Source organism: Fusarium verticillioides, chromosome 7, assembly GCF_000149555.1.
Source record: "Fusarium verticillioides 7600 chromosome 7, whole genome shotgun sequence".
NCBI lineage: Eukaryota > Fungi > Ascomycota > Sordariomycetes > Hypocreales > Nectriaceae > Fusarium > Fusarium verticillioides.
This window is the reverse complement of record NC_031681.1, coordinates 1,010,620-1,033,614: the sequence shown is the minus strand read 5'-3', so window position 1 is coordinate 1,033,614 and position 22,995 is coordinate 1,010,620. Positions and strand designations below refer to the sequence as shown.

General features: G+C 49.4%; 9 protein-coding genes across 14 annotated transcripts; 5 read left to right on the top strand and 4 right to left on the bottom strand.

Annotated features, from left to right (window-relative positions):
- Nucleotides 1–11: 11 nt before the first annotated feature.
- On the bottom strand, nucleotides 12–1,208 carry FVEG_06866 (hypothetical protein). The gene is made up of 3 exons (XM_018895299.1): nucleotides 632–1,208; nucleotides 545–575; nucleotides 12–487 (listed from the first exon to the last, which is right to left on the bottom strand). The coding sequence occupies exons 1-3, from the start codon at nucleotides 716–718 to the stop codon at nucleotides 147–149; spliced, it is 459 nt and encodes a 152-aa protein (XP_018752529.1). The 5' UTR covers nucleotides 719–1,208; the 3' UTR covers nucleotides 12–146.
- A 222-nt stretch (nucleotides 1,209–1,430) lies between these two features.
- On the bottom strand, nucleotides 1,431–3,858 carry FVEG_06865 (trehalase). Its single transcript, XM_018895298.1, has 4 exons — nucleotides 3,590–3,858; nucleotides 2,872–3,531; nucleotides 2,635–2,822; nucleotides 1,431–2,582 (listed from the first exon to the last, which is right to left on the bottom strand). The coding sequence occupies exons 1-4, from the start codon at nucleotides 3,766–3,768 to the stop codon at nucleotides 1,546–1,548; spliced, it is 2,064 nt and encodes a 687-aa protein (XP_018752528.1). The 5' UTR covers nucleotides 3,769–3,858; the 3' UTR covers nucleotides 1,431–1,545.
- Nucleotides 3,859–5,005: 1,147 nt separating this feature from the next.
- FVEG_06864 (threonine aldolase) lies at nucleotides 5,006–6,683 on the bottom strand. The gene is made up of 3 exons (XM_018895297.1): nucleotides 6,301–6,683; nucleotides 5,988–6,246; nucleotides 5,006–5,937 (listed from the first exon to the last, which is right to left on the bottom strand). The coding sequence occupies exons 1-3, from the start codon at nucleotides 6,509–6,511 to the stop codon at nucleotides 5,115–5,117; spliced, it is 1,293 nt and encodes a 430-aa protein (XP_018752527.1). The 5' UTR covers nucleotides 6,512–6,683; the 3' UTR covers nucleotides 5,006–5,114.
- Nucleotides 6,684–7,447: 764 nt separating this feature from the next.
- On the top strand, nucleotides 7,448–8,624 carry FVEG_06863 (hypothetical protein; the record flags this gene model as incomplete). Its single annotated transcript, XM_018895296.1, has 1 exon — nucleotides 7,448–8,624. The coding sequence occupies exon 1, from the start codon at nucleotides 7,494–7,496 to the stop codon at nucleotides 8,622–8,624; it is 1,131 nt and encodes a 376-aa protein (XP_018752526.1). The 5' UTR covers nucleotides 7,448–7,493.
- A 1,895-nt stretch (nucleotides 8,625–10,519) lies between these two features.
- On the bottom strand, nucleotides 10,520–14,334 carry FVEG_06862 (arf/Sar family, other). 6 transcript variants are annotated; one of them, XM_018895290.1, is made up of 5 exons: nucleotides 13,949–14,288; nucleotides 12,502–13,880; nucleotides 12,304–12,376; nucleotides 12,223–12,242; nucleotides 10,520–12,112 (listed from the first exon to the last, which is right to left on the bottom strand). In XM_018895290.1, exons 2-5 carry the CDS (start codon nucleotides 12,549–12,551, stop codon nucleotides 11,701–11,703), a joined length of 555 nt encoding a protein of 184 aa, XP_018752518.1. In that variant the 5' UTR covers nucleotides 12,552–13,880; nucleotides 13,949–14,288; the 3' UTR covers nucleotides 10,520–11,700. The 6 variants fall into 6 exon arrangements, with proteins under 6 accessions (XP_018752518.1, XP_018752519.1, XP_018752520.1 ...); XM_018895291.1 differs by having other exon boundaries at nucleotides 10,754–12,112; nucleotides 14,023–14,334; XM_018895292.1 differs by having other exon boundaries at nucleotides 10,754–12,112; nucleotides 12,502–13,894; nucleotides 14,023–14,237.
- Nucleotides 10,786–11,232, top strand: FVEG_15950 (hypothetical protein; the record flags this gene model as incomplete). The annotated part of the gene is made up of 1 exon (XM_018905178.1): nucleotides 10,786–11,232. The coding sequence occupies one exon, from the start codon at nucleotides 10,786–10,788 to the stop codon at nucleotides 11,230–11,232; it is 447 nt and encodes a 148-aa protein (XP_018752525.1).
- On the top strand, nucleotides 13,087–14,004 carry FVEG_06861 (hypothetical protein; the record flags this gene model as incomplete). Its single annotated transcript, XM_018895289.1, has 4 exons — nucleotides 13,087–13,232; nucleotides 13,293–13,375; nucleotides 13,495–13,782; nucleotides 13,970–14,004. 4 exons carry the CDS (start codon nucleotides 13,087–13,089, stop codon nucleotides 14,002–14,004), a joined length of 552 nt encoding a protein of 183 aa, XP_018752524.1.
- A 1,072-nt stretch (nucleotides 14,335–15,406) lies between the features above and the next one.
- On the top strand, nucleotides 15,407–19,783 carry FVEG_06860 (DNA-directed RNA polymerase I subunit RPA2). The gene is made up of 2 exons (XM_018895288.1): nucleotides 15,407–16,356; nucleotides 16,407–19,783. The coding sequence occupies exons 1-2, from the start codon at nucleotides 15,886–15,888 to the stop codon at nucleotides 19,632–19,634; spliced, it is 3,699 nt and encodes a 1,232-aa protein (XP_018752517.1). The 5' UTR covers nucleotides 15,407–15,885; the 3' UTR covers nucleotides 19,635–19,783.
- Nucleotides 19,784–20,759: 976 nt separating this feature from the next.
- On the top strand, nucleotides 20,760–22,770 carry FVEG_06859 (hypothetical protein; the record flags this gene model as incomplete). Its single annotated transcript, XM_018895287.1, has 4 exons — nucleotides 20,760–21,036; nucleotides 21,100–21,230; nucleotides 21,281–21,547; nucleotides 21,596–22,770. The coding sequence occupies 4 exons, from the start codon at nucleotides 20,760–20,762 to the stop codon at nucleotides 22,679–22,681; spliced, it is 1,761 nt and encodes a 586-aa protein (XP_018752516.1). The 3' UTR covers nucleotides 22,682–22,770.
- Nucleotides 22,771–22,995: the final 225 nt, after the last annotated feature.

Here is a 22,995-nt window from a genome sequence, read left to right as displayed (position 1 = left end):
CAAGCAAGCATTCATTTAGTAAAAAGATGATTCAAATTGATTAATAAAAAGAAATGCTATCGAAGGACAAGAAGGAGGGGTAGGAGAAGAACAGTGATGCGGCTACTGAAGCAAATTATAAAGGGTATCCTCGCAATCTCTTTGAGTTAATGCGTCAACTGTGGCGCCTCAACGTTGGCGCCCTCAATCTTCTCAACCACACAAGCAGTCCCATACGCACTCGCCTGTGCAAAGCCTCCCAAATCCCCAGTCTCGAAGCGCAGACAAATGATGGCATTTCCGCCTCTCCTCGTCGTTTCTTGCACAACCCGGCTGATGGAGTCGTTGCGGCAAGAGTACAGCATCGAAGTGAACCAGGTCAGTTCGCCGCCTGCCATGCTCTTAATAACCATGCCGATTCCTGCGGCGATGTTGCGTGAGCGCACTGTGATGCCGTAGACTGCGCCGAGGACTTTGGTGATGCGGTAGCCGGGGAGGTCCATCATTGCTGGGATGTGTTAGTTGGAGTTGGCAGGATTGGAATTGGGGAAAATGATTGACTGACTTGTGGTTATACAGTTGTCTGTCTCGGTGAACTAAAGTGTGTAAGCAAGACTACCTTCAGCAGAGATATGAGAGAATGAATACTCACACAGTGCAAGTCGGACAAGTGCGCGGGGATATCTGCGACCTCCTCATGATTCTTCTTCTGGTCCTTTGCTGATCCAAAACCAACCATCTTGACGTTGTGTTCCAAATCGTGTAAGTGTAGATAACAGTAAGACTTGGAAAGGTGCAGTTCAGTAGAAGATAAAGTAGGCAATTGGGGATACGATCTTGTTTGATGTTGTCATGTAAGAATCCTTCACACACGATCAAGGAACCAGCTCCATCTTTATACCTTAGGTAGTGCCATCTCTTGGAATCCGAGGAGACACGTCTGACACGTCTGATATCAATACTGGCTAGGTAGGTACCTCACTTATCCAATTAGCCCGCCCCCGGGCAGACGTGCCTTCTCGGATCCTGAGGGATAATCACCTCAATCCCCAGCTAAGTACGTCCAAGGCTCAAAGCCAAATAACGCCCAGCCGATGTGGTGATGCCGATCTAAACGCCAATCACCCCACACTCAATTCTCGCATTCATCGTATCTATCCAGTTAATGACTTGGGCTGTAGTTCTCGGTATCTCATTCGCTGGCCCTACAGCTTGCATCGAGTTCTTAGTGGTCGGCCTCATCGCCTCGTTCAATCCACGCTTGGTGGCTGTGCTGTTCAGCTTATGGACACGTGATAGCGTCCTGCCTCATAAGGCTTTCACACTTGCTTTTTCGGTCATATTATGATTATGTCTTGATAATGTCATATTGAGTTTACAGTCAATACGATGGCGGTGCTGGCGGTATGCCGGGAGTGGGGCCGTGACTTCGGAGGAGCCCGTCACAATTATATGTCAAATACACAAACTTCTGGATATGCTATACAATTATAGACGCTATCAAGTATAGTAACACTAAAATAATATATACTACTCATTCATGCAATCATTAATAGCCATCAGATCTTAGAAGCGAAACAGACGGCTCGACCTCTTGTGGGCAGCCTTCTCAGCGGCCCTCTTTCTGTTGCCAAACTTCTTAACACGAGCAGCATCGCGGGCATGCAGCATGACAGCACTGTCGGTATCGCGGCGCTCATTAGAAGAATCCCCGGTGAAGTTACACTCAGGCTGCTTCAGTCTGTTGCCAAACTCATCAACAGCCCAGATCAGAACACCGTTGGTCCAGCCGAAGCCCTCAACGACCTCGTACTCACCACCGCCTCCTGCAACGTTGGTAGCGTTATCAGCGTACTTCTCAAACATGATGCCATCAGCTCCCTCGGCCGCTGACTGGATTCGGGGCAAGTCTGAAGTTGTTCCTCCGGTTGCACGCCAAGTGCAGAATGTTGAGTCCAGGTATCGCTGTGCGAGACGGAGAGCCAGTCTACGGACCTCGATGAAAGAAGGATCCATGATGCCGAATGTCGCAGGGACCTTTTCAAGTCCTGACATGAGGATGTGCATCAGCGGAGGCCAGACATTGGGCTGATCCCACTGCTGTCCCGACTCGACATTACTGGCAGGAATACCACCCTGACGGGTATCAAGGTAGTACGAGACACGCTTGTAAGCATTGAGGACAGCATATGGGTTGTTCTTGAGATAGTCGGGGGCAGCACCCAGCCAGAAGGGGTAGAACTGGGTAGGGCTGAAGAAGACCTGCTTGCCCTTGGGAGCGTTCTCCTTGTCAATTTCAGCAGTACTGTTGTCGGTTGGGTAAAAGATCGACTGTGCCTTGGAAGTCAAGTTGTAGTCGAAGTAACTCCAGTGAGTCTCGTTCCACATGAAAGCGTGCATGGCAAAGCTGCGGTTGGCAGCGACTTCACGCCATTGACGGCTGGCACTACTGTTGCCTGTCTGCTCATAGAACTCGGCAATGGCCATCTCGTTTCCGTACAAGATCGAGTTGAGATCGACGGGGATGATGTTTCTGGTGTTGAGATATCGGAGAGGGAAGTAGTTGTCGCGAATAGCATCATCGGGTCTGGCCACCCACTTAACTGTGCGATTTTTAGACATGAGATTCGATTTTGAATGAGTTTGTGAACGTACCTGAATAGTCGAGACCACTCTCTGCACCACTAGCGAGATTTCCGTATAGAGCCTCCTTTGTCTTGAAGTTGAGTTCTTCGCCGCCGCTGTAAACCTCACCAGATGGCGAGTAGTAAGACTCGTTGTTTGCAGTAACATAATCTTCGCGGTACGACTCGGGTCGTGGTCGAGTGTTGGAAACATTATATCTATTGAGCATGTTAGTGGAAACCAATGCATTAGGGACGATAGTCATACGTGTTGAGGTAGTAAGTCTCATTGTTAATGTAGACCGGAACCGAACGGTTGGTCATGAAGAACTCGTGCTCCTGCACAAGCAAAGGCAGAGCACGCTCAAGAATATCAGTGTCGTTGGTGTGCTCGATATAAGCCTTGATCATCTGAGACAGCAGAGGAGGCTGAGATCGGTTGAGGTAGTAGATACGAGCGCCATTGGGGACGAAGCCGTACTCCTCGATAAAATCAAGGAAGTTCTCGATGGTGTTCTTTGCAATGTTGATGAAAGAGCCGCCAGTTCGGAGAAGACCCTCGATGATCCAGTACGAGTCCCAGTAATAAGGCTCGCGGAAACGACCACCAGCAACGACAAAGGATCGGTTGACAGGGATGAAACTGTTGGGGCAATCGCTGCAGTTCTTGGAGTCTTGGTCGTAGCGACGAGTCAGATCAGGCCAAATATCGATGACCTTTTGTGTGAATTCCTTGATGGCAGTGTTGTTGATCTTGTCGAGGAACTTGGGATCTGTCTCGAGCTCATCTTCGGGGACTTCCTCGAGCTCACCACCAGCATCGTCAAAGTATTCACTGAGAAACTCCGTGAGAGCCGAATTGTTACGTAGCGGCTTATCCAACTTGTCGAAAGCATCCTGGATCTCACTCAGAGGACGAATAGCTGGCCTTGAGATGAATCAGTATATGTGATGGGTCTGATAGTGATGATTGGGTGATTACTTACATATCAACAAAGGTCTTGGAGTCACTGAAGGGTTGGGCAAGCTCAACTTGCTCGAGAATCTCTCCATGGCAGTAAATTGGTGAGTCGCAAGGTGCAACGACTGTGCCGTTCACGTATAGAGCGGAAACGGTTGTCGCTGACGCAGCCAAAGCCGCAGCGATATGTCGTGGAGACGGCATCACGTATTACTTCCTCCAAGATAAAGAAAGCTACTGAGAAGTGCCAATTGAGTAGTGAAGAAGCAGGGCGGTATTTAAAAAGGAGGAGAGGGATGAGAGAGAGCATATTTATATATACAGTTAGAGTTGCATAAAGTCACAAAGCTTGTGACTCGGCAAAGCCAAGAAGAATCATGACATGATATTTAGTGAACATGAACAGGATTTGAACCTGTCATGGGTTTGTTTAGTTGCCAACAGGAACATTTAGGCTGTCAGCCAAGAAGGGAATGGAAGATGGAAGCCGGGGGTTGCTAAAGCAAACAAAGAAGCTCAGCTTGACGATCATTATCCAATTTTCCACATTTTTCCTTCTACTTGACACCCTCCACTACGAGCTTGTGCAGTTCAAGGTTCATGGTAAGGTAAAGTTAGCGTTTGTTTTGCCAAGGGGCTTAAATCCAACTTTACATCATGATACCGAGATGAATGACCTAACCAGAGCCTCTACTCACTAATATTCTGTTCAATTGAACTGTTTTCTAATAAACTATTGCTTCTATTATGAGTCTCTAGTAATTGAATACAAATCAGTCATGTTCTATGTGACGTGATGTCTTCAACACCCCCAGACGCCACAGAAAATAAACAAACCAAACGTGGAGAAACGTCTGCATCTAATCCTTGTTTCTGCTCTTATTCCCCGCACTCTCCCCTCTTAGCTTCGGCATCATTTACACGCTGCTTGCAGCTTTATTTGACCGATTGGCCAGTGACGTCAAGAAATCCCAAGTCTCCAAGTCTGAAGCGTTGGGAATAAACGTTCCCGCAGGGCGCGGACTTAAACAGACTTGACCAGGTGCATAGCCTAAGAGAAGTGTCAGCGGCGTTCTTGGCTCGCCCGTTGAGAAGAAGATCTAGCAAACGGTAAACCTCGAGTACTGATTCTCGGTGTAATAGGACCGACAGATGCTCATTTTCATGACTAATTCCCCCATGCTTGTTGAGGCTGGTGATGCAGTGAATCGTCAGCTTCAGTCTCGGCAATTCCGTCAAATATCTTGACACCTGCCTGAATAGTTCTGAGATGTCAGTATAGTTTGTGCAAGGTCGTCGATCATCATCCTGGCCCTGGCTCTGATCATATGAGATTGACCGAGACAATACCGTTAGTGACTAACACCAAGAACTGCCGGTTCAACATCTAACCTTAACTGTGAAGATATCTCTAAAGAGCAGCCTTATATGGACAAGTCTACTATAAAAATCTTTCGATGGCTGAAACGTCTCACAGTAGTTCATTAACATGTGTAACGAGTAGGACCGAAAGAGCAAGCTCTAGATTGAATGCTACTCTATCCTTTCATCTATTGAGGCACATATACACTGCCCTTTCCAATATTTTGTTGGGCACTGGAATCTCCTCCCTCACCTAGAACCTTTTCAAACACAATCTTCAACCGTCTCAGAACCTCCTCCTCATTCTGCGCGACCTGGTAGTGCGTCACCAACCGGCTAGACATGAACTTGAGCCCAGCTTCTGCGCCAATCTCAATGAACCGCTTCGTACTGCATCCTGTCGCCTTGAGGTTCAACCACACCATGTTGGTCTCCGTCGGCTCGTCAATTGTGCCACCCATGCTCGTCCAGAGATCGTCGACCTTGCGTGCCATCTCGTGAGACGCCTTGAGAGGCCCATCTTGGCCGTTGGGCGATTGTCCAAAAGTCTGCTCGATGGCGATGCGTCCTGCAGATGTGAGAACACCAGATTGTCGTAGACCGCCGCCGATGGACTTGCGGACCCAGCGGGCGTGCTTCAGGGTGGCTTTAGGCCCAACAATGACACTTCCTGCTGGGGCACCAAGACCCTTGGACAGGCATAGACTGATGGTGTCAAAGTAAGAGCAGTATTCGGTCAGAGAACCTGCTCCAGAGACGACTGCCTCCCATAGTCGGGCGCCGTCCAAGTGTAACTTGATGCCGTGCTCTCTAGCGAACTCAGAAATTCGCTTGACTTCGCTGAGAGGCATGACCATGCCGTGAAGAGTGTTCTCCAAACTGATGACACGTGTAGGGCAGCCGTGAACATCATCATCCAGAGTCACGTTCTCCTGGATCTCTTCAAGCGTCATGTATCTGCCATTTTTAGGAATGACAGTCTGAATCTGAGCCCCTGTGAGGTTTGAAGTGCTACCAAATCGTCAATCCACTGAACTTAGTACTAACTTGCTAGTACTTACCCGCCTGCTTCAGCGGTGAAAATGTGAGCTCGGTAATCGCACAGAACTGAATAAGGAGGTTGGGTGAGAAGAGAGCGAAGAGCGAGCTGGTTTCCCATTGTTCCTGAGAGGACGAAAAGGCCGGCTTCCTTTCCGGTGCGTTCCGCAACATAGGCCTCAAGGCCATTTGTAGCAGGGTCCTCCTGGAAAACATCGTCAAGCAGGGAGCATGACTTGACAGCTTCCAACATAGCTGGCGTTGGTGTTGTCACCACATCGCCTGTACCAACCAATGTTAGACTTTGACATCTCGAATTGTGTGTGAATTACATACTGCGGAGGTCAAGAGCTGCAGGTCCTTTGGCACCGAGCCAGGCATTATGAGGTTTCTCGGAGATAGCGTCTCCCATTTTGACAGACGAAGAGGTAAAAGTCCTTTGCGAAGAAACAATTGGGCGTGATATAGATAGAGGCCGGAGAGGATTTTTTGACAAGTTGCGAACTGCCGAGGATACGATAAGTCGAGAAGAACGACTCTTCATCATGATAGAAAGAGCGAATTAGACTCGAGAGGCTCTCAATCTCCGCAGAACGGAACAATAGAGTCAAGTCGTTATAGGGCGTAGAACGGGGTACAACCTCCACAAAAAACGTGTCGATAATAATGAGGGGAACACGGAGCGAGTCTTGGCCCCGTTGAAACTTGAAAGAGCCGATGCCGCCCCCGTCTCGGCTCCGGAAGCGATATCGATATCGACATCTATTAATGGAGTCTTCCCTCCCACTCTCACTCACAAAACTAACCAGCTTCAGGGGTCTACCATTATCAAACGGTGCTTATTTCCGTTCCACGTGTATACAATAAACAGAATCTTCTTTACAAAGCCTCTAGCTCTGCTTATAGGTGCTTTGTAATGAGGCCATCGGCAATTAGTTATTAGTGTCTTTTGCATTGTTTGATCGTCATTGGGATGAGAGTAATAGCGGGCGGGTCTCAATGCTATGCTATGGATACGAGCTACGATTATCTTCACGTGGGACATCGAAAAGTGCCTACGTATGGAATTGCGTCAGCCCGTTATCAGCCCTGAGAGATTTCGAGAATATCATTATCAAACACTTGTTTAATATTACATGTCGGTGCTTATCAGTGTCTTCAGCTGCCGACGCTTGTTAAATTGCTGGCTTCATACCTAGTCTGACAGGAACAGACATTTTGGCCAATGAAGCAACGCCCTGCGTACGTCGTATTGGAACAAACTCGTGTACTCTGTAAAACGGCCTGACCATCCCTTTAATCCTGAGGCTCAGGGCGTGCCTTAGTTAGTCCAAGATCAACGTATTAGCGGGCTAATTCTCGAATCCTTCTAGGGACAAGATGCCGTGATTACCGATTTATTGCTCCCTCATCCGACCTTGTGTTATTAGACACATGTCACTGCTGCCATGTAATAGCAGCCCTGTTGCACTAACGTTCTTCTGACTTTCTTATTCTCTCATTTCTCTTGATGTGCAATATTTCTCATTATGGCTTCTCGCGTGCCTTATCGTGTGTTCCTCTCGTTGATACCCCTCGTCTGCGTGGTCGTGCTTCTATCTAAGCAACCGTTCTTTGATCGTTCACGCATTCATCGCATCACTGATACAGACATCAGCGTTTCTCTCTCGCTTCCCCGACTTAACTTTTCAAGGTCGCATCACGAATATTACGCCTCAGATGCCGCTCGCTCGTTATGCGCCTCACATGGTTACACAGTCTTCAACCCTCATCCCGATGCGCCAAACGGTCGCCGCAAGATTTACGATCTCTTCATGGTCAATACAGAACTGGACTTTCTCGAGATTCGATTAAAGACCCTTTATAATTATGTCGATTATTTTGTTATCGTTGAGGCGCCACTCACCTTCCAGGGTGGCCCCAAGGACCTTGTCATCCGTGACAACTGGAAACGTTTTGAGCCTTACCATGACAAGATGATATACCATCAGCTCGAGTATCCGAAAGACTTCAAGCCCTTGCGCCACTGGGATCGAGAAGACTTACAGCGCAACGCCATGTTCGACCAAGTGTTCCCAAAGCTCACTGGCGAGCTAACCCCAACTCAAGGCGATGTCATTCTGGTTGCCGATGTCGACGAGATTCTGCGCCCTGCAACGATGCTGGTACTTCGAACATGCAACTTCCCTCGTCGCCTGACCCTTTCGTCCAAGTTTTATTATTATTCCTTCCAGTTCCTGCATGATGGGCCCGAGTGGCCATTCCCACAGGCAACCTATTACCAAGGCATGCGTAATACCATCCTTCCTGGAAATTTGAGAACTGGAGATGCAGGAATTCCTCTTCTCAGGGACTTGGAAAAGGGAACATTGGCCAATGCTGGTTGGCACTGCAGCTCGTGCTTTTCGACAATAGGCCAATTTCTGAACAAGATGGCCAGTTTCTCGCATGCGTGGATGAACCACGAATCCTTCCGCGATCGAGATCGTATCGCAAGTGCGATACGTGAAGGTGTTGACCTATGGGGACGTAAGGAGAATACATTCACTCGAATAGAAAATAATGCCGACCTTCCAACATGTCTGCTTGAGGATCGGGAGAGGTTTCGATATATGCTGGATCGAAGTGGCAAGACAGCGGGGTTTAGCGACTACCCATGAACTTATCATTTGTGGTGGATGATTATGAGAAATGTGTTTTAGGCGTGGTTTGGTCCGGTTTGGTTCATGATTTCTGGATTTATTAGTTATGAGAATCGAGATACCCCTTCAATAAAGAAGTGTTTCAGCCTCCCACAACTCCCAAGCCTCAACTTTGGAGTAACTGCGCCTCGGTACGGAATCCTCGCAATTGTCTTTGGCATTCGTGCACATGAATCCTTTACTGTTGACAAGGCACTGTTAGATATTGTTCTTTATCATCATGAGTTCGATTTGGAGTGTGTCTTGATCAATTTAAGATCCGCCTCTGAGGGGAAGGAATCACATTCGTACTATTCAAGGGGGAGGAAGGAAGGAATGTGCCGAAAACGGCGGACCTGTGACGGCAACAACCTTCTTCCTCCCTAGACCTAAGGTAGCCCATTTTACTGGACTTGGCCAGCTAACGGTAACCCAAGTCAGGCATCCATTCATTATCGAGAATCCACCCTTAGGCAACTTCTCTCCACCATCACAACTCTCGATCAGCAACATCAAGTCATCAACCTTCAGTCTCTGAGGTCAGCTCTCGTCTAAGCGATGATCGAGTCACATCGCAATCCAATCGCTAGCGGATCCTCGTCACGTAGCGTCGCTTTCTCCGCAGCTCCTCAGCTCTTGGACTACCAGGTGGTCCAGTCACGATAGCCTCAGTGTCAGCTCCCAATGAGCATCCTAGAGTCGGTCATATCAGGGGTTCAAAAGTCATTCGGAACTTGAGCCGTGTGAGGGATGTCCATTTGCAGAAAAGCCATTGTCTAGCGCAAGATGTTCGATTCGCTCACAGTCGTTGACGGCGCTCCAATTAGGAGCCCGAGTCCACCTTTTCCAGATCTCGAATTCCATTTCATTTCCGTACGAGGAAGTAATAATTTCGACCCTTTCCCACACGATCTTTTTTTTTTTTTTTCCTTTTTCTTTTTCTTATTTCTATTCCAACTTCATTCGTACCATATGCCAATACACTTCGCACTTCTGTCTATTGAATCTCACAGATATTTCACAGGACGCTCAGTTGCGCTGTTTGTCGAATTATCTCACCACTCCGTCTCCACCCCCGTACCGATAGAGCCCTCCGCTCCGCCTCCGTTCACCGCCGTCCCCGTCTGATCGGAGCTCCCGAGGGCTGTCCGAGTGCGCAACATGACCTCATCGCAATCGCTCATCCCCTTGAAAGTATCAAAGCTGAATATCGCCCAGACTTACTCCTGACCAGGCTTTTCTGCTATTTGTTCTATTCGTAATTATAGGCTGTCCTTGCCTCCTCACCTATCAACGACGATCTCTCGAGCAGCGAGCTGTAGCACGATGGATTACCCCGACTTAGAAACAGAACACTTTCAAGGAATAGACGCCCCCTCGCCTCGGGGAACAAGAAAACATCAGACATTGATATAGGATAACACATTAAACTCAACAAAAGGTATCCTAAGCTTATGCTAATTTACCTAAGTCCTTTTGTCATCTAGGATCAAGGTCCTAAGTTTTCTTTCCTGCCCTGGCCTCGGAAATAACTCACACCTACAAGGCTTGGAAACATGGAAGCGACCATCTAGGAAAGGGACCCGTTCATCGGAAGCACCTGGCCGTTCAAGAAAACGACAACACCCAGTCAGAGGCACCCACGATATCCTTCCCTGCTGCACCTCAGATCCTCACCAGTTCGTTCGCTCGGCCGGGGTGTGGGTGCGGGCGGGAACGCGATGCGCTGCGTGATGCGAGGCGGGATTGACAGGGCGATGAGCCACTGCAAAACTGGCGTGCGGCGCTTGTCAACTGCAGCGATGAGTTGGCCAACGCATCAAGTGGTCCGTGTGTAGCCTCCTAGAGTTTCCCTCATCAACAACCCCCTCCCTCACTTGTTTTCTTTCGTACTTTTTTGGACTGCAGATTTTATTCTCTCTGTTTTTTCTACTATTTGGCGATACTCTACAGCTTCTGGTTTACTTGTTGGGCTTTTTTCTATTGAAAAAAAGTCTCTTGGCTGTGAAAATGGGTGTTGATAAGTATCCACACCCAAGCATCACCTGGACTTTCTCCGCCTCACATTGACAACTCGACCCATGTCATCTGGGACATTCGATTCTTTCCAACAAACAGTCAAATCTTGAAAATCCATTCAATGCCTATTAAAGTCGCTCATTATCCCCTCAACCAACACGGGTTTCGGCGATACAGCTCAGAAAGAGTCCATTTCTTGCCACTATTCTTGACTAACAAAACACAACTCAGCCATACATTCAAACTCGAATCTGGTTCTGGTTCTGGTTCCCTTGTCTATAAACACACGCGTCTTCCCATCAACTACCAGGCTCAAAAACTGAACGAACATTTTCATAACGACATAATCATTCAGTCATCAGCCGTTTCTAGTCAGCCGCTTGCAGGTTACTTACACAAGCTGTGGCCGACAACTGCCCATGCTTTACTCGATCATAGTATGTTCCAAGCAGAAAAACAACATCCAAGAATCATATCATCGTCATCGTCAACAGCAGCAGAAACAATAGCGCCATCAACAATGGCAACAGCGCCTAGGCCTCCAGTGAATAACAAAAGGAAACAGTGAGGAGTGGCAAGCGCCAATTCCATATACAAAAGCGGCATCCCTTGGGAAAAGACCTTTTCTCCTTTCTAGCCAGTGCTGGATTTCTTCCCATCATGCAAGATTATGCTCCGTCCATTAACAAAGAAAAGTGTCATGGTTTTCCAGGGCCTAGGTAATGGCGACATAAGAGCAGCGAAGAAGTCTTCGAAACCCCAGTAAAAGCTGCGTATGGGCCAACAGATATCTGGAAAAATCATGAGCTCGTGAGAGAGGAATTTATATATGTTTACCCTTGGTCTTTTCACTCGCTTGTCATACGCCGGTCTTGTGCTCTGTTGTTGGCCCAAGGCGCAAGCAGAGAAGCCTTTGTCTGCCAGATATTGGAACAGCTGGCACAGACTTGGACGCTTGTTACCTCTTGAGTCAGAGGTTGTGGAAACATGCCCAAGCGAGTGTTACAGCAACCACACCAGCGAGTTATGGCGCTGATTATGGTCGCGTGGCATACTTCATTAGAAACTCGACTACTGCGTCAAGGTTTGTCTCTTCTTTCGCGCTGATACCATAGCAGCACACCTCACGACCACGTATGCTCTTCAGGTCTAGCTCGTCAATCAACTCATCCACCGAAAGCTTGTCCGGAAGATCGGACTTATTCCCCAAGATGAGAAGTGGTATACCCTCAAGCGACTTGCGGCTCATGAGATCATGGAGCTCCTCCTTCGCTTGGGGAATCAATGGTGTATCGGCAATATCCACGATAAAGACGATGGCGCTCACGCCTCGACAGTATCTTTCCCACATGGTTCGGAACCGGGGCTGGCCACCAATATCCCAACACTTCAAGGTAACATGTCCGCGCTGTACCTTTTTCATGTTGAAACCAACGGTGGGGATGGAGCTGTCATCTGGAGTTAGCATTGGGACCTCATGACACAGTTGAAATATCCAGACAGGCTGCAGCGAGATCGAGGAAATTCATGGCAAGAGCCGGTATTGGGAAGCGCTTACTCGAGAGTGAATTCACCGCCCTACAAACGCGACAGTCAGCTACAAGCGGTCAAGCAAAAGAAACGACATGCCGAAACCTACAGCGAGAACTCGTAATAACGAGGTCTTTCCAGCATTTTGCAAACCAACCATCGTCACTTCCATTTCCATCGCCCTGGGAGTCATTATCAGCATGTGGGTTCAAAAGCTGTCGCAGCTGCGCAGAACAGCCAGTCACGAATGAACCAGAGGTTTCTGTTGGGTTTCCGTGGAAGCAACCTCATGATTATGGCTACTTACCAGAACATGCGCATGAGCCAATTGTAGACCCTTTGGAATAACCCTGCCATATTTGCTATCGGGTCACGAAAAACGTTGGTCGGGCTGCAGTAGGCGGTCGGGTGAAGGCGGGGGTGCTGATTGGAAGAACGCTGCAGCTTGTCGCAAAGACGAACGAGAGAAATGCCGTTTCTTTTGAAAGCTTCTCCTCTTTGACAGAAGAACACAAAATGTCTCGGTTTCGCGAAAGACGGTAGAAAATGTGGTGGGCGGGGTGTTTTATGGGCGGACAATTCTTGTTGGTGCTCAGATGCAGGGTCGTGGTTCTTGGTGACAGAAGCGAGAGGAGCGGCAGGATGGCGGTTCAGGAAAAGCGAGTTGTATAACGGTGGCAGGCGACAAGTAACATCTGCACCTGCAAAGTTGTGCGCGCCAGCGTCTAGGCGTTTGGAATAAGGTCGGCGTCGGCGTCGGAGGCGGGTTCGAGCGGCGATGGAAATAGTGAAGGAGGAGAGGCTCGTGGTGCAACGACGGAGGAGCAGTACCTAGATTGGTACAGGTGACGCCTAGGCGGAGGCACAAAAAAAGGGCCCCACCTGGGACGAGATGACGGCCGAGACAGTCAACAGAGGCGCCAGAAAGGGCACCCAAAAGACACCCAGCAGAGACCACCAACGGGCACGAGCCTTTGGGGCCTTTGAGGGGGCAAGGAATGGGGAAGTGGTGGGAACGACCCGTGCCTGGCGGCGCAAGTAGCGTAGCTTTTAGCGCAGATGCAGCGCCAAAGGAGCCCAGAGAGGTTACCGAGACAGATTTGGTGCTGTAGAGGCAACGCAGGTCGAGGTACTTGGCAGCAGTCGGGAGACCAGCAGCTATCCCACTGCTAGCTCCCCAGGTAAGCTACTAACTAACCCAGGGTATGGTATGTATCGATGGCAGCAGGAGAGCTCAAGCTCCAGGTCAGGTCAGGTCAGGCCAGGTAGGGAGGCCTAAGGCAAGGTAGAGCTCGTGCAGGGATGAGCAGTGAGCGGGAGCGCCAAAAGGTAGTGATTGGGGACTGCAAGTCGTCGCGGGGTGTTGTGACATTCCAATCTTCAATCACCTGGCCCAGCCAGAGGTGGCAGCAGTGTGGGCTAGGCGCTGCGGCGTTTCATTCGCTTGAGCAGAGAAGAGCTTGCTTGAGTGGAGCGATGATCGACCAGGGCACACAGGGCTCCAGGAGGTCGACGTCAGTGCTCAAAAGTCAAGGGCTCCCTCCTGTGAGGGCGCCTAACGAGCGATACTGCGTCTTTGTATTTGTTCGTAGGTTCCTCTTCGCTACAAGACAGAGCGGTTGGCGAATGATGGGCTGGCTGGTAAATAGGCGTTTGAGTTGAATGCTACTATCTTGAGATTGCCTTCTAAAATCAGAGTGCTTCACGGTTAGCTGCAGGGTCTTGAGAGAACGGAAGCCGGCAAACAAACCCACCCGATGGGTTAAGACTTGTAGACGGTGACAGCGTTGACGATCAATACTGGATCTGATCAAGGTACTCAACTGACCTGGTCGAGCTCGACTTGTGGCTATAGGCCTTGAAAGCGGGTAAGAGATCTCCTGGGCAATGCAGCTCCCTCCGGATCGTGCAATGTTAGTAGTTTCAAAAACGGGCGGTTTGAGGTGCTTCAATGTTGTGTTGCAATAACACACACATGCAAAGTGTGGGCCTTGATCGCCAGCCACGGACAGCCACAAGTTAAGGCGTTGGTTGATAACGGAACGATGAATCAAGTTGTTGGACGAACGGCCTGCAGATCAAGGATATATTCTGCCTCGAACTACAGTGCTTTGTTGAGAGTAGTATTATAGCCCAGCTCGACTATATGTTTTTGAAGGTTGCAGGAGGAAAGTTGTTGTAGGGTATGAGGTGAGCCACACATAAATCGCTGCCCTGTGCAGCGGCACTTGGGTAGCGGAGTCGTGATATCTGATGACCCTAGGGTTACCTTGACATCGAGATAATTCAAGGAGGAGCTGTAGCTGTGAATATGGCAAGATAGCAAGATGTGCAGAAGACCACAGTGTGGAAGTACTCTCTTCTGCAGAAGGTGTACAGAGAGCTGATGGACCAAGACCAAGTGCAGCGAGTTGGGCTCTTGCCTACAAATCAAGTGAAGTTGGTTAAACCCAACCGAGGTCTCACCAAAGCGTTTATCTCTAGGACCATCTATCAATCAATCAATTCTTGGACATGGTACCTGTATATATGTACTGCAATGCAGGTTGGGCTGCAGTTGCTGCAGGCATCGCATTCGAGGCTTGTAACCCCAGCTCTTATTCGTGTAGTAATTAGGAAGCCTTTCGCTTTTGGGCTGCAAGACAAGTGCGTCTCGTCATCCTTGGACTATTCCTCGTGAAGCTGGCAGCCCAGTATTACTCTGGGGTGTCTGGCGTGCTCCAAGTTCATCTGTCTACCTAATTACCTCTTGTCTCTGCGCCACCGGAGATAACGACCTTACATTGGTAGCTGACAGTGCACTTTCAGTGGCCTTCAGTGCCTCCAAACTTTCCATTACCGCACTTGTTATCCGTACTAACAAAAAAGCCGAACCGTGACCACCTTTTGCAGTTGGCAAACCTCGTCCTGGCCCCCATCTTCGACTTACACAGTCAGCGTCGTACCTAAATTATTTCCCAGGCACCAGCCTTAGGCCTTCATGCTCTAGAAGCGGTGATTGGCAACACAAAGGGGCCAACTTTCTTTGCTAAGCATGCCTTGTGACTTGGGAAACGGTAGATAATTCGTCATCATTCTCGTTTATTATCGCCTCTAGCTAAAAATCCTGGAACGACGTAATCTTCTCGTTCGCGATGCTGCCTCTGTGAGAACTTGGTTTCCGCAGGGATAGGATAGCCGGGCTATCGCTATGTTGATCTACTGCGGGTGTTTTTCAATTTGACTGGCCTTGACATTCATGCCTTCTTGTTAAATTATGAATGCAATGAACCGTTCACCCGTTTTAACCGCTCATGCGGCCGAATTCAAATGTTACACCTAAATCGCTTGACTGACTGATAGAACCAGTTCCCGCATTCGATGATGCTTGTTCCTCATTCGCTAGCTGACTACCCCACCTCTGATAAGATAACGACAATGACTAAGCTTAGCTTTGACTTTTTTTTCTGACTGGGAACTTTTTTTTTCTGCGCTGCGATAGCCTCAATCTTTGCGATTGCGAGCGGTCTCACACAACAGATTTGCCGCTCCTCATTGTTTACAGCGACAGGCAAGATTCTTCGAATGTCTTCTTCTATTGCGATTGGCTCTACTACTTTTTACTTTGGAATTGCTGCCATCGCTCAAAAAACTTCACACCGAGTCTCGCCATTCTTGAAGCTCTAGGCCATTCTCTAGAGTACCAGTCACCATGGCACCCTCGGCCACAGAAACCGAGTGGGATCACCAATTCCACACCCTGCGCCGAGAGGACCTCTTCCGAAACCCTCCCAAGGATCACACTGCATATCCTGCCCTCCAATTAGCCGTCGACCCTCATCTCGAGTCCTTCAATGGCTTGTTTCGCGACGATGGCAAGCCAGGCCTGCTGGCGCATGGTATAGCCGACATTGGCGCCAGAACATACCTCGATGGCGACGACCGCGCCTCGCCAGATGGCAAGAATCGCCTCACTATCAGATACAAAGACGTCTTCCTTCAGAAGCCTCAGGTGCCCCCTTCCAATAAGATGGCCCGGAACCGTCAGGTTTTTCCCGCCGAGTGCAGAGAACGCCATGTAACATATCGAGGAAGGCTCTCAGCTACTCTCGAGTACCGCATCAACGGCGGAGATCCAGTTGAATTTACTCGAGAGTTTGGTCAAGTACCTGTCATGATCAAGGTTTGCATACGAATTTCTGCTTTTGGGTTTTCTTAACTCACGAATACTAGTCGAACCGATGTCACCTTGAGAACAACTCGCCCGCGCTCCTTGTTGAGAGAAAGGAAGAATCAGAGGAGCTTGGAGGATATTTCATCGTGAACGGTATCGAGAAGATTATTCGAATGCTGCAGTTGAACAAGCGAAACTTTCCCATGGCCATCAACCGACCTAGTTTCCAGAACCGTGGTCCTGGTTACACTCCCTACGGTATCATTCTTCGTGCAGTTCGCCCCGACGAAACCTCTCAGACCAATGTCCTCCACTACCTCAGCGACGGAAACATGACCTTCCGCTTCTCATGGCGCAAGAACGAATACCTTGTTCCCGTCATGATGATCCTCAAGGCATTGGTTGAGACCAATGATCGCGAAATCTTCGAGGGACTGGTCGGTCCTGCTGGCTCCAAGTCCACCGAGAACACCTTCTTGACACACCGAATCGAGCTGCTTCTACGGACGTACAAGTCATACAATCTCTACAGCAAGTCGGATACGAGAGCATACCTGGGCGAGAAGTTCCGAGTTGTTCTGGGAGTGCCGGACACCATGACCAACCTCGAAGTTGGAACTGAGTTCTTGCGAAGAATTGTCTTGGTCCACCTTGGAAATGTTGATGTTACTGAAGAGCAGGATAAGGAGAAGTTTAAGCTGCTTCTCTTCATGATCCGAAAGCTTTACGCGCTTGTCGCTGGTGACTGTGCAGTCGACAACCCCGATGCTGTCCAGAACCAGGAGATCTTGCTTGGTGGTTTCTTGTATGGACAGATCCTCAAGGAAAGACTCGATGAGTTCCTCAGCGTCAATGTTCGAGCATCTTTGCGCGATTACCTTCGAAGGAACCCCGGCGTTGCCTTCACCTCCGAGGATTTCCGCAAGGAATTCCCCAATAACATTTTCCGCAAGGCCAACGAGAACCTAGGAAATGCTCTAGAATACTTCCTGTCAACGGGTAACTTGCAGAGCGCCTCAGGCCTTGATTTGCAACAAACAGCAGGTTTCACAGTGGTGGCTGAGAAGCTCAACTTCTTGCGTTTCATCAGCCATTTCCGCATGGTGCATCGTGGTGCCTTCTTCGCCCAACTGAAGACTACGGCCGTCCGAAAGCTGCTCCCAGAGTCGTGGGGTTTTATGTGTCCTGTCCACACTCCTGATGGTGCTCCTTGTGGTCTTCTCAACCATCTTGCGCACAAGTGTAAGATCATGACTGAGTACGTCGATGTGTCTCATATTGCTTCTCTCGCTCAGGAGTTAGGAATCGTTGACGTTTCCTCAGCGTCAACTGAAGAGAATGTCGTTGTCATGCTTGATGGCAAGATTCTTGGTTTCTGTACCCCCAAGGAGTCTGTCAGAATTGCGGACTGCTTCCGATACTGGAAGGTTGAGGGTACTCATGGAGTTCCTCTTCAACTTGAGATTGGTTACGTTCCTCCATCCAGGGGTGGATCTTATCCCGGTATTTACATGACATCAACACCCGCAAGAATGGTGCGCCCTGTCAAATACCTTCCTCTTCAGAAGGAGGATTGGGTTGGTCCTTATGAGCAGCCTTATATGTCTATTGCTGTGGTGCCTCAGGAGGTCGAGTCTGGCAAGTCAACACATGTCGAGTTCGATCCCACAAACATTCTCTCGATTCTCGCCAACATGACGCCCTTTTCCGATTTCAACCAGTCTCCCCGAAACATGTACCAGTGTCAGATGGGTAAGCAAACCATGGGAACTCCTGGCGCTGCTATCCGCTACCGAACCGATAACAAGTCTTATCGCATCCAAACTGGCCAAACACCCATTGTGCGAGCGCCTCTTCACAATACATATGGCTTCGACAACTTTCCCAACGGTATGAACGCAGTCGTTGCTGTCATTTCTTATACCGGATACGACATGGATGACGCTATGATTCTCAACAAGAGTGCCCACGAGCGAGGCTTTGGCCATGGTACAATCTACAAGACGAAGAAGATCTCACTCAAGGACGACTCTCGAACCAAGGCCACTAAGAGTGTCACTAAGGCCTTTGGCTTTGCCCCACACAGTTACGTGAGCGCTCAGTACCAGGGCATGCTGGATGACGATGGTCTGCCTCACGTTGGTCGTCTGATTCAAGAGGGAGACGTCATCTGTGCCTGGCACACAGTGACTCCCGACTACAATGGCAAACTGGTGAACCTCGATGGCATCACTCACTATGAGAAGTACAAGGATTCGGAGGAAGGGTTTGTCGAAGAAGTCCGCCTGATCGGAGCCGATTCAGGTAACGAGCCTCTGCAAACAATCTCTGTCAAGTTCCGTATTCCCCGATCGCCCATCGTTGGTGACAAGTTCTCTTCTCGACACGGACAGAAGGGTGTTGCCTCGCAAAAGTGGCCGACGATGGACCTCCCCTTTTCTGAGACCGGCATTTCCCCCGATATTATTATTAACCCCCACGCTTTCCCTTCTCGTATGACGATAGGCATGTTTGTGGAGTCGCTGGCAGGCAAGGCTGGCGCGCTTCATGGCCTTGCGCAAGACTCGACGCCGTTCAAGTTTGACGAAGAGAACACGGCAGGAGATTACTTTGGCCATCAGCTGATGAAGGCTGGGTACAACTACCACGGCAATGAGCCCATGTACTCAGGCATCACTGGAGAGGAGCTCGCAGCTGACATTTACATCGGAGTCGTCTACTACCAGCGACTGCGACACATGGTGAACGACAAGTACCAGGTGCGAACCACGGGTCCAGTCGTGCCTACGACCGGTCAGCCTATTAAGGGCCGAAAGAGGGGTGGTGGTATTCGTGTCGGAGAAATGGAGCGTGATGCTCTGCTGGCACACGGAACTGCTTTCCTGCTTCAAGATCGTTTGCTCAACTGCTCTGACTACTCGAAATCGTGGATCTGCCGCCGATGTGGTTCGTTCCTCTCTGTGCAGCCAACAGTGTCACAGTTTGCGCCGGGCAAGAAGAAGGCCGCGAGCATCGTACGATGCCGTGCCTGTGCGGTCAAGCTGGACGACGCGGAGGGCATCGACCTTACCGAGATCCAGGGTGAGATTTGGGAGGACGGTCACGGTAACTCATGGGTCGGAGGTGACCACACTACGCAGGTTGTTGTCCCTGGTGCGCTCAAGTTCCTTGATGTTGAGCTTGCAGCAATGGGTGTCAAGCTCAAGTACCGTGTGGACCGTGGCGATGAGCCTCGGAAGGGTCCGATGAGACCTATGGCATTAGATGGCGTTCGGGTTGCAAAATAGAGGGATATATTGTGCTGATGATGATTTGTTGGTTTTTCCTTTGAGCTGTTTATATGGTGGCGGTCCTGTACATTCACAATAGTGCATCATGTTAATACGAGTATGACTTGACAATGCCTTTTAGAACTTGCAAGTGCTTTTCTCTCCCAACAGACGAATTCATCATCCATGCCTTTTGATATCCGACTCACAGACAATTATTGGGATGTCTTCACCGACTTTACTAGACATCATACTTGCACCCAGCCATCAACACCAAGTATTTCTGCTTGATAAGCAGATGACACCAATGACGGCAGCAACGCACATTGGTACATATCCACGGCATCTCGGCATTGGACAGCGCCGAGCAAACGGAGCATGGGAACGTGGACAATCGGTTGCCGTGTACCTTGGCCAGGAAACCAAGTGATACAAAAAGAATAAGGCGGCTGCGAGTAGCCGAGACTATGGGTGAATGGCAACTGAGGGGACAGCTGCTGCTGGAAGATGAAAGGAGTGTTTGTGATCCAAAAGGGGGGAATGTAACAAGCCGTTCTGTGATTCCGTCCATCTGCTACTGTCTGTCTCTTTGGCTGAGAGCAGAACAGGGGCACACAACAACGTGGATCCTTTGTAGGATATGACAATAGCATTGCACAGACTGATAGAGAGAGAGAGAAAGAAAGAGAGATTTCAGTGTGGGATATGGATGAGGGTAGTGTTTCTTTGGTATATCTAGAGCAAGGTTAGAAGCTTGAAGTGGTGCAACAAGCAGCAATAGCACACAGTCACCACAGTATTGGGTTGTTTATATAACCATGACTTGACTGGACTGAGCTTGGTGTTTGTTTGTTTAGTTTCCTCTTTTCTCGAGGTCGTTTCGAGTCCTCAGTAACCTTGAATCTTCCTATTTTATCACTCTTCGATGCCTTAGGTAAGACATCCATAATTTATATATCGAGTAGGCCCATCTATAACTGGACCTGCCCAACAGGTGCAGCAGCCGACACAGATTGGATTGCAACTCCCCCTAGGAAGATAAAGCCTAAGGTAGCTTCGACTTACTTACCTAATTTCTCTACTCAACTTAGGCATACCCAAACTTGGGCCATTCTCTTCTTCACATCCTCATCAACCTACGCCATGCGTGTCATCCTCGCTTGGCTGCTCTTCGCTGCCGTCACAGCACAGAGCTACAACTACGGCGGCGTTGATATCGACTCCCTCACACGCAGACAAGACCCTGATGCACCGATCGTCGTCAAGGCCCTGCCTCAGACTCGCAATGGCACTACGCCACTGAGGCTCGAGATACGACAGATGAAGGCCGACCGATACAAATGGGACTTGTTCATACTCTCCATGAGCATGTTCCAGGATGTCACTCAGGACGACCCTGCTTCGTGGTACAAGATCGCTGGTACGTGACACTGTCTCAGACAAAACTTTGTGAGGAGGCCTCGCTGATACCTTGCCTGTTCAGGGATTCACGGAGTTCCCTTCGAGGCATGGAATGGTGTTGAGGCCGCTCCAGGAGCAAATCAGTCTGGCTATTGCGCTCACAGTTCCGTTCTTTTCCCAGTGTGGCACCGGCCGTATCTAGCTCTCTTTGAGGTATGAGGAGACCTGTTATTCCTCATGCTTCTGCTAACTAGATGGAACAGCAAGAGCTATATCGAATGGCCAATCTCATTGCCGGAATGTTTCCTAACGGGACCGATCGGCAAACATATATAGATGCTGCACGAGACTTCCGAATGCCATATTGGGACTGGGCAATGCCTCCCCCTGAAGGAGAATCGCATTTTCCTGATGTATTCTGGAATGCGACCATCTCCCAGTGGGGCCCTCGAGGTGTTCAGGAGATACGCAACCCTCTCTATTCGTACAGGTTTCATCCTAAAAACGCAACTGCTATGATTTGGAGTCCAGTGAGTGCCCCAACGTTGCAAGAGAACTCGTCGTTGACTGTCAAATAGCTGAGAGACTGGGACGAGACCAAGAGAGCCCCCAACGTATCTGAGAGTGAAACCGACCCAGCATCTGACAACCCAAAGGTCAACGCTGCGCTACTATCGAGACTTCCAGAGATACAACGGCGCCTCTATGAGCTCTTGACTAGTTACAAGGACTTCAACAGCTTCGGGACCAAGGCATGGGGTGCTACGCAGAATTTGTCGACGGCAGACTCGATCGAATCTGTCCACGACATTATTCATACCGACGGCGGTCTCGGAGGACACATGACATATGTCCCTTTGTCTTCGTTTGATCCTCTGTTCCTACTTCACCACGCCATGACAGATCGAGTAGTTGCCATATGGCAAGCTCTCAACCCATACTCATGGGTCACTCCAATGCCGGCGGGAGAAAACAGTTTCACCACTCTCAAGGGGGAGATGCAAGACTCTCAGTCTCCGTTGACTCCGTTCTTTGCGTCTGTTGACGGCACCTTCTGGAACTCGGACACAGCCAGGACAACAGAAGCTTTCGGGTACACGTATGCTGATACTGATGTCACAGGGAGACAGAAGGAAGATGTCCGACAAGAGTTACAGAAGAAGGTCAGCGAATGGTGGGGAGGTTCAGCTGCGGTCGGTCTTCAGGCAAGCACGGACGTTAAGATGGCAGGCGGAATCTCTTCGACAGACTACACGACCAAATGGACCATCGCTGTCTTGGTAAATATGGGGGCATTTCCCGGTTCCTACACCATCTACTTCTACCTGGGACAGCCGCCCACTGACTGTGGTGAGCAAACATCTCATTATGTCGGCGGTATCCCATTTGCTGGCAATCTCATGGCAACCCCATCAGACTCGGTGATTACAGCAGCACTGCCCATCGAATCTCGACTCAGAGAAAGAATCGTATATGGAGACCTTCCCAGTCTCAGTTTCAAAGACGTCGAGTATTATCTGCTGGAACGACAGAAGCTCCAGCTCTGTGTGATGGCCGACTTCAGGAGGGTTGTGGATCCAGCTGAGGTCAGTGGACTACGTGTTGAAATTGTCCGTTCAAGTTACAAGGATGGTCGAGATTCGTTCAAGATAGACACTTCTTAGATGAGTCCGTTGGGTTTTAGGCTGAAGAACAGGTAGGACGGGACATGTTTAGAAGAGGTATTGACAAGTCTTTGCTGAATTGAATTTACTGAGCTAGTCTTGTCTAGGAAACCTGTTCGTCAGTGCCGAGGTTGCTTGATGTTTTTGGAAGTTGGAGACTTGGAGTTGCTGGCTTTTACAGCTCAGCACCAACCACATAGTCTAGTCCTCAGACACAAACCAAGGTGCTAAAATTAACTGGAATATAGGCCTTCTGAGATATGCTAAACTCAACTCAAGCATTTTTGTCCCTTAGGACGGAGGTCACAAGTCTT

Bases quoted from the DNA above. Each gene is read 5' to 3' on its own strand.
- FVEG_06865 (XM_018895298.1), bottom strand. From the start codon at position 3,768: ATGCCGTCTCCACGACATATCGCTGCGGCTTTGGCTGCGTCAGCGACA. The intron at 3,532-3,589 runs GTAAGTAATCAC...ATTCATCTCAAG, and splicing joins TCCAAGACCTTTGTTGATAT to GCCAGCTATTCGTCCTCTGA. The intron at 2,583-2,634 runs GTACGTTCACAA...AAAATCGCACAG, and splicing joins GAGTGGTCTCGACTATTCAG to TTAAGTGGGTGGCCAGACCC.
- FVEG_06862 (XM_018895291.1), bottom strand. From the start codon at position 12,551: ATGGCAGGGTTATTCCAAAGGGTCTACAATTGGCTCATGCGCATGTTC. The intron at 12,243-12,303 runs GTAGGTTTCGGC...TCGCGTTTGTAG, and splicing joins CGTTATTACGAGTTCTCGCT to GGCGGTGAATTCACTCTCGA. The intron at 12,113-12,222 runs GTAAGCGCTTCC...TCCAGATGACAG, and splicing joins GGCGGTGAATTCACTCTCGA to CTCCATCCCCACCGTTGGTT.
- FVEG_06864 (XM_018895297.1), bottom strand. From the start codon at position 6,511: ATGATGAAGAGTCGTTCTTCTCGACTTATCGTATCCTCGGCAGTTCGC. The intron at 6,247-6,300 runs GTATGTAATTCA...TGGTTGGTACAG, and splicing joins TGCAGCTCTTGACCTCCGCA to GCGATGTGGTGACAACACCA. The intron at 5,938-5,987 runs GTAAGTACTAGC...ACGATTTGGTAG, and splicing joins TTCACCGCTGAAGCAGGCGG to CACTTCAAACCTCACAGGGG.
- FVEG_06866 (XM_018895299.1), bottom strand. From the start codon at position 718: ATGGTTGGTTTTGGATCAGCAAAGGACCAGAAGAAGAATCATGAGGAG. The intron at 576-631 runs GTGAGTATTCAT...TACACACTTTAG, and splicing joins ACTTGTCCGACTTGCACTGT to TTCACCGAGACAGACAACTG. The intron at 488-544 runs GTCAGTCAATCA...AACACATCCCAG, and splicing joins AGACAACTGTATAACCACAA to CAATGATGGACCTCCCCGGC.
- FVEG_06860 (XM_018895288.1), top strand. From the start codon at position 15,886: ATGGCACCCTCGGCCACAGAAACCGAGTGGGATCACCAATTCCACACC. The intron at 16,357-16,406 runs GTTTGCATACGA...CACGAATACTAG, and splicing joins AAGTACCTGTCATGATCAAG to TCGAACCGATGTCACCTTGA.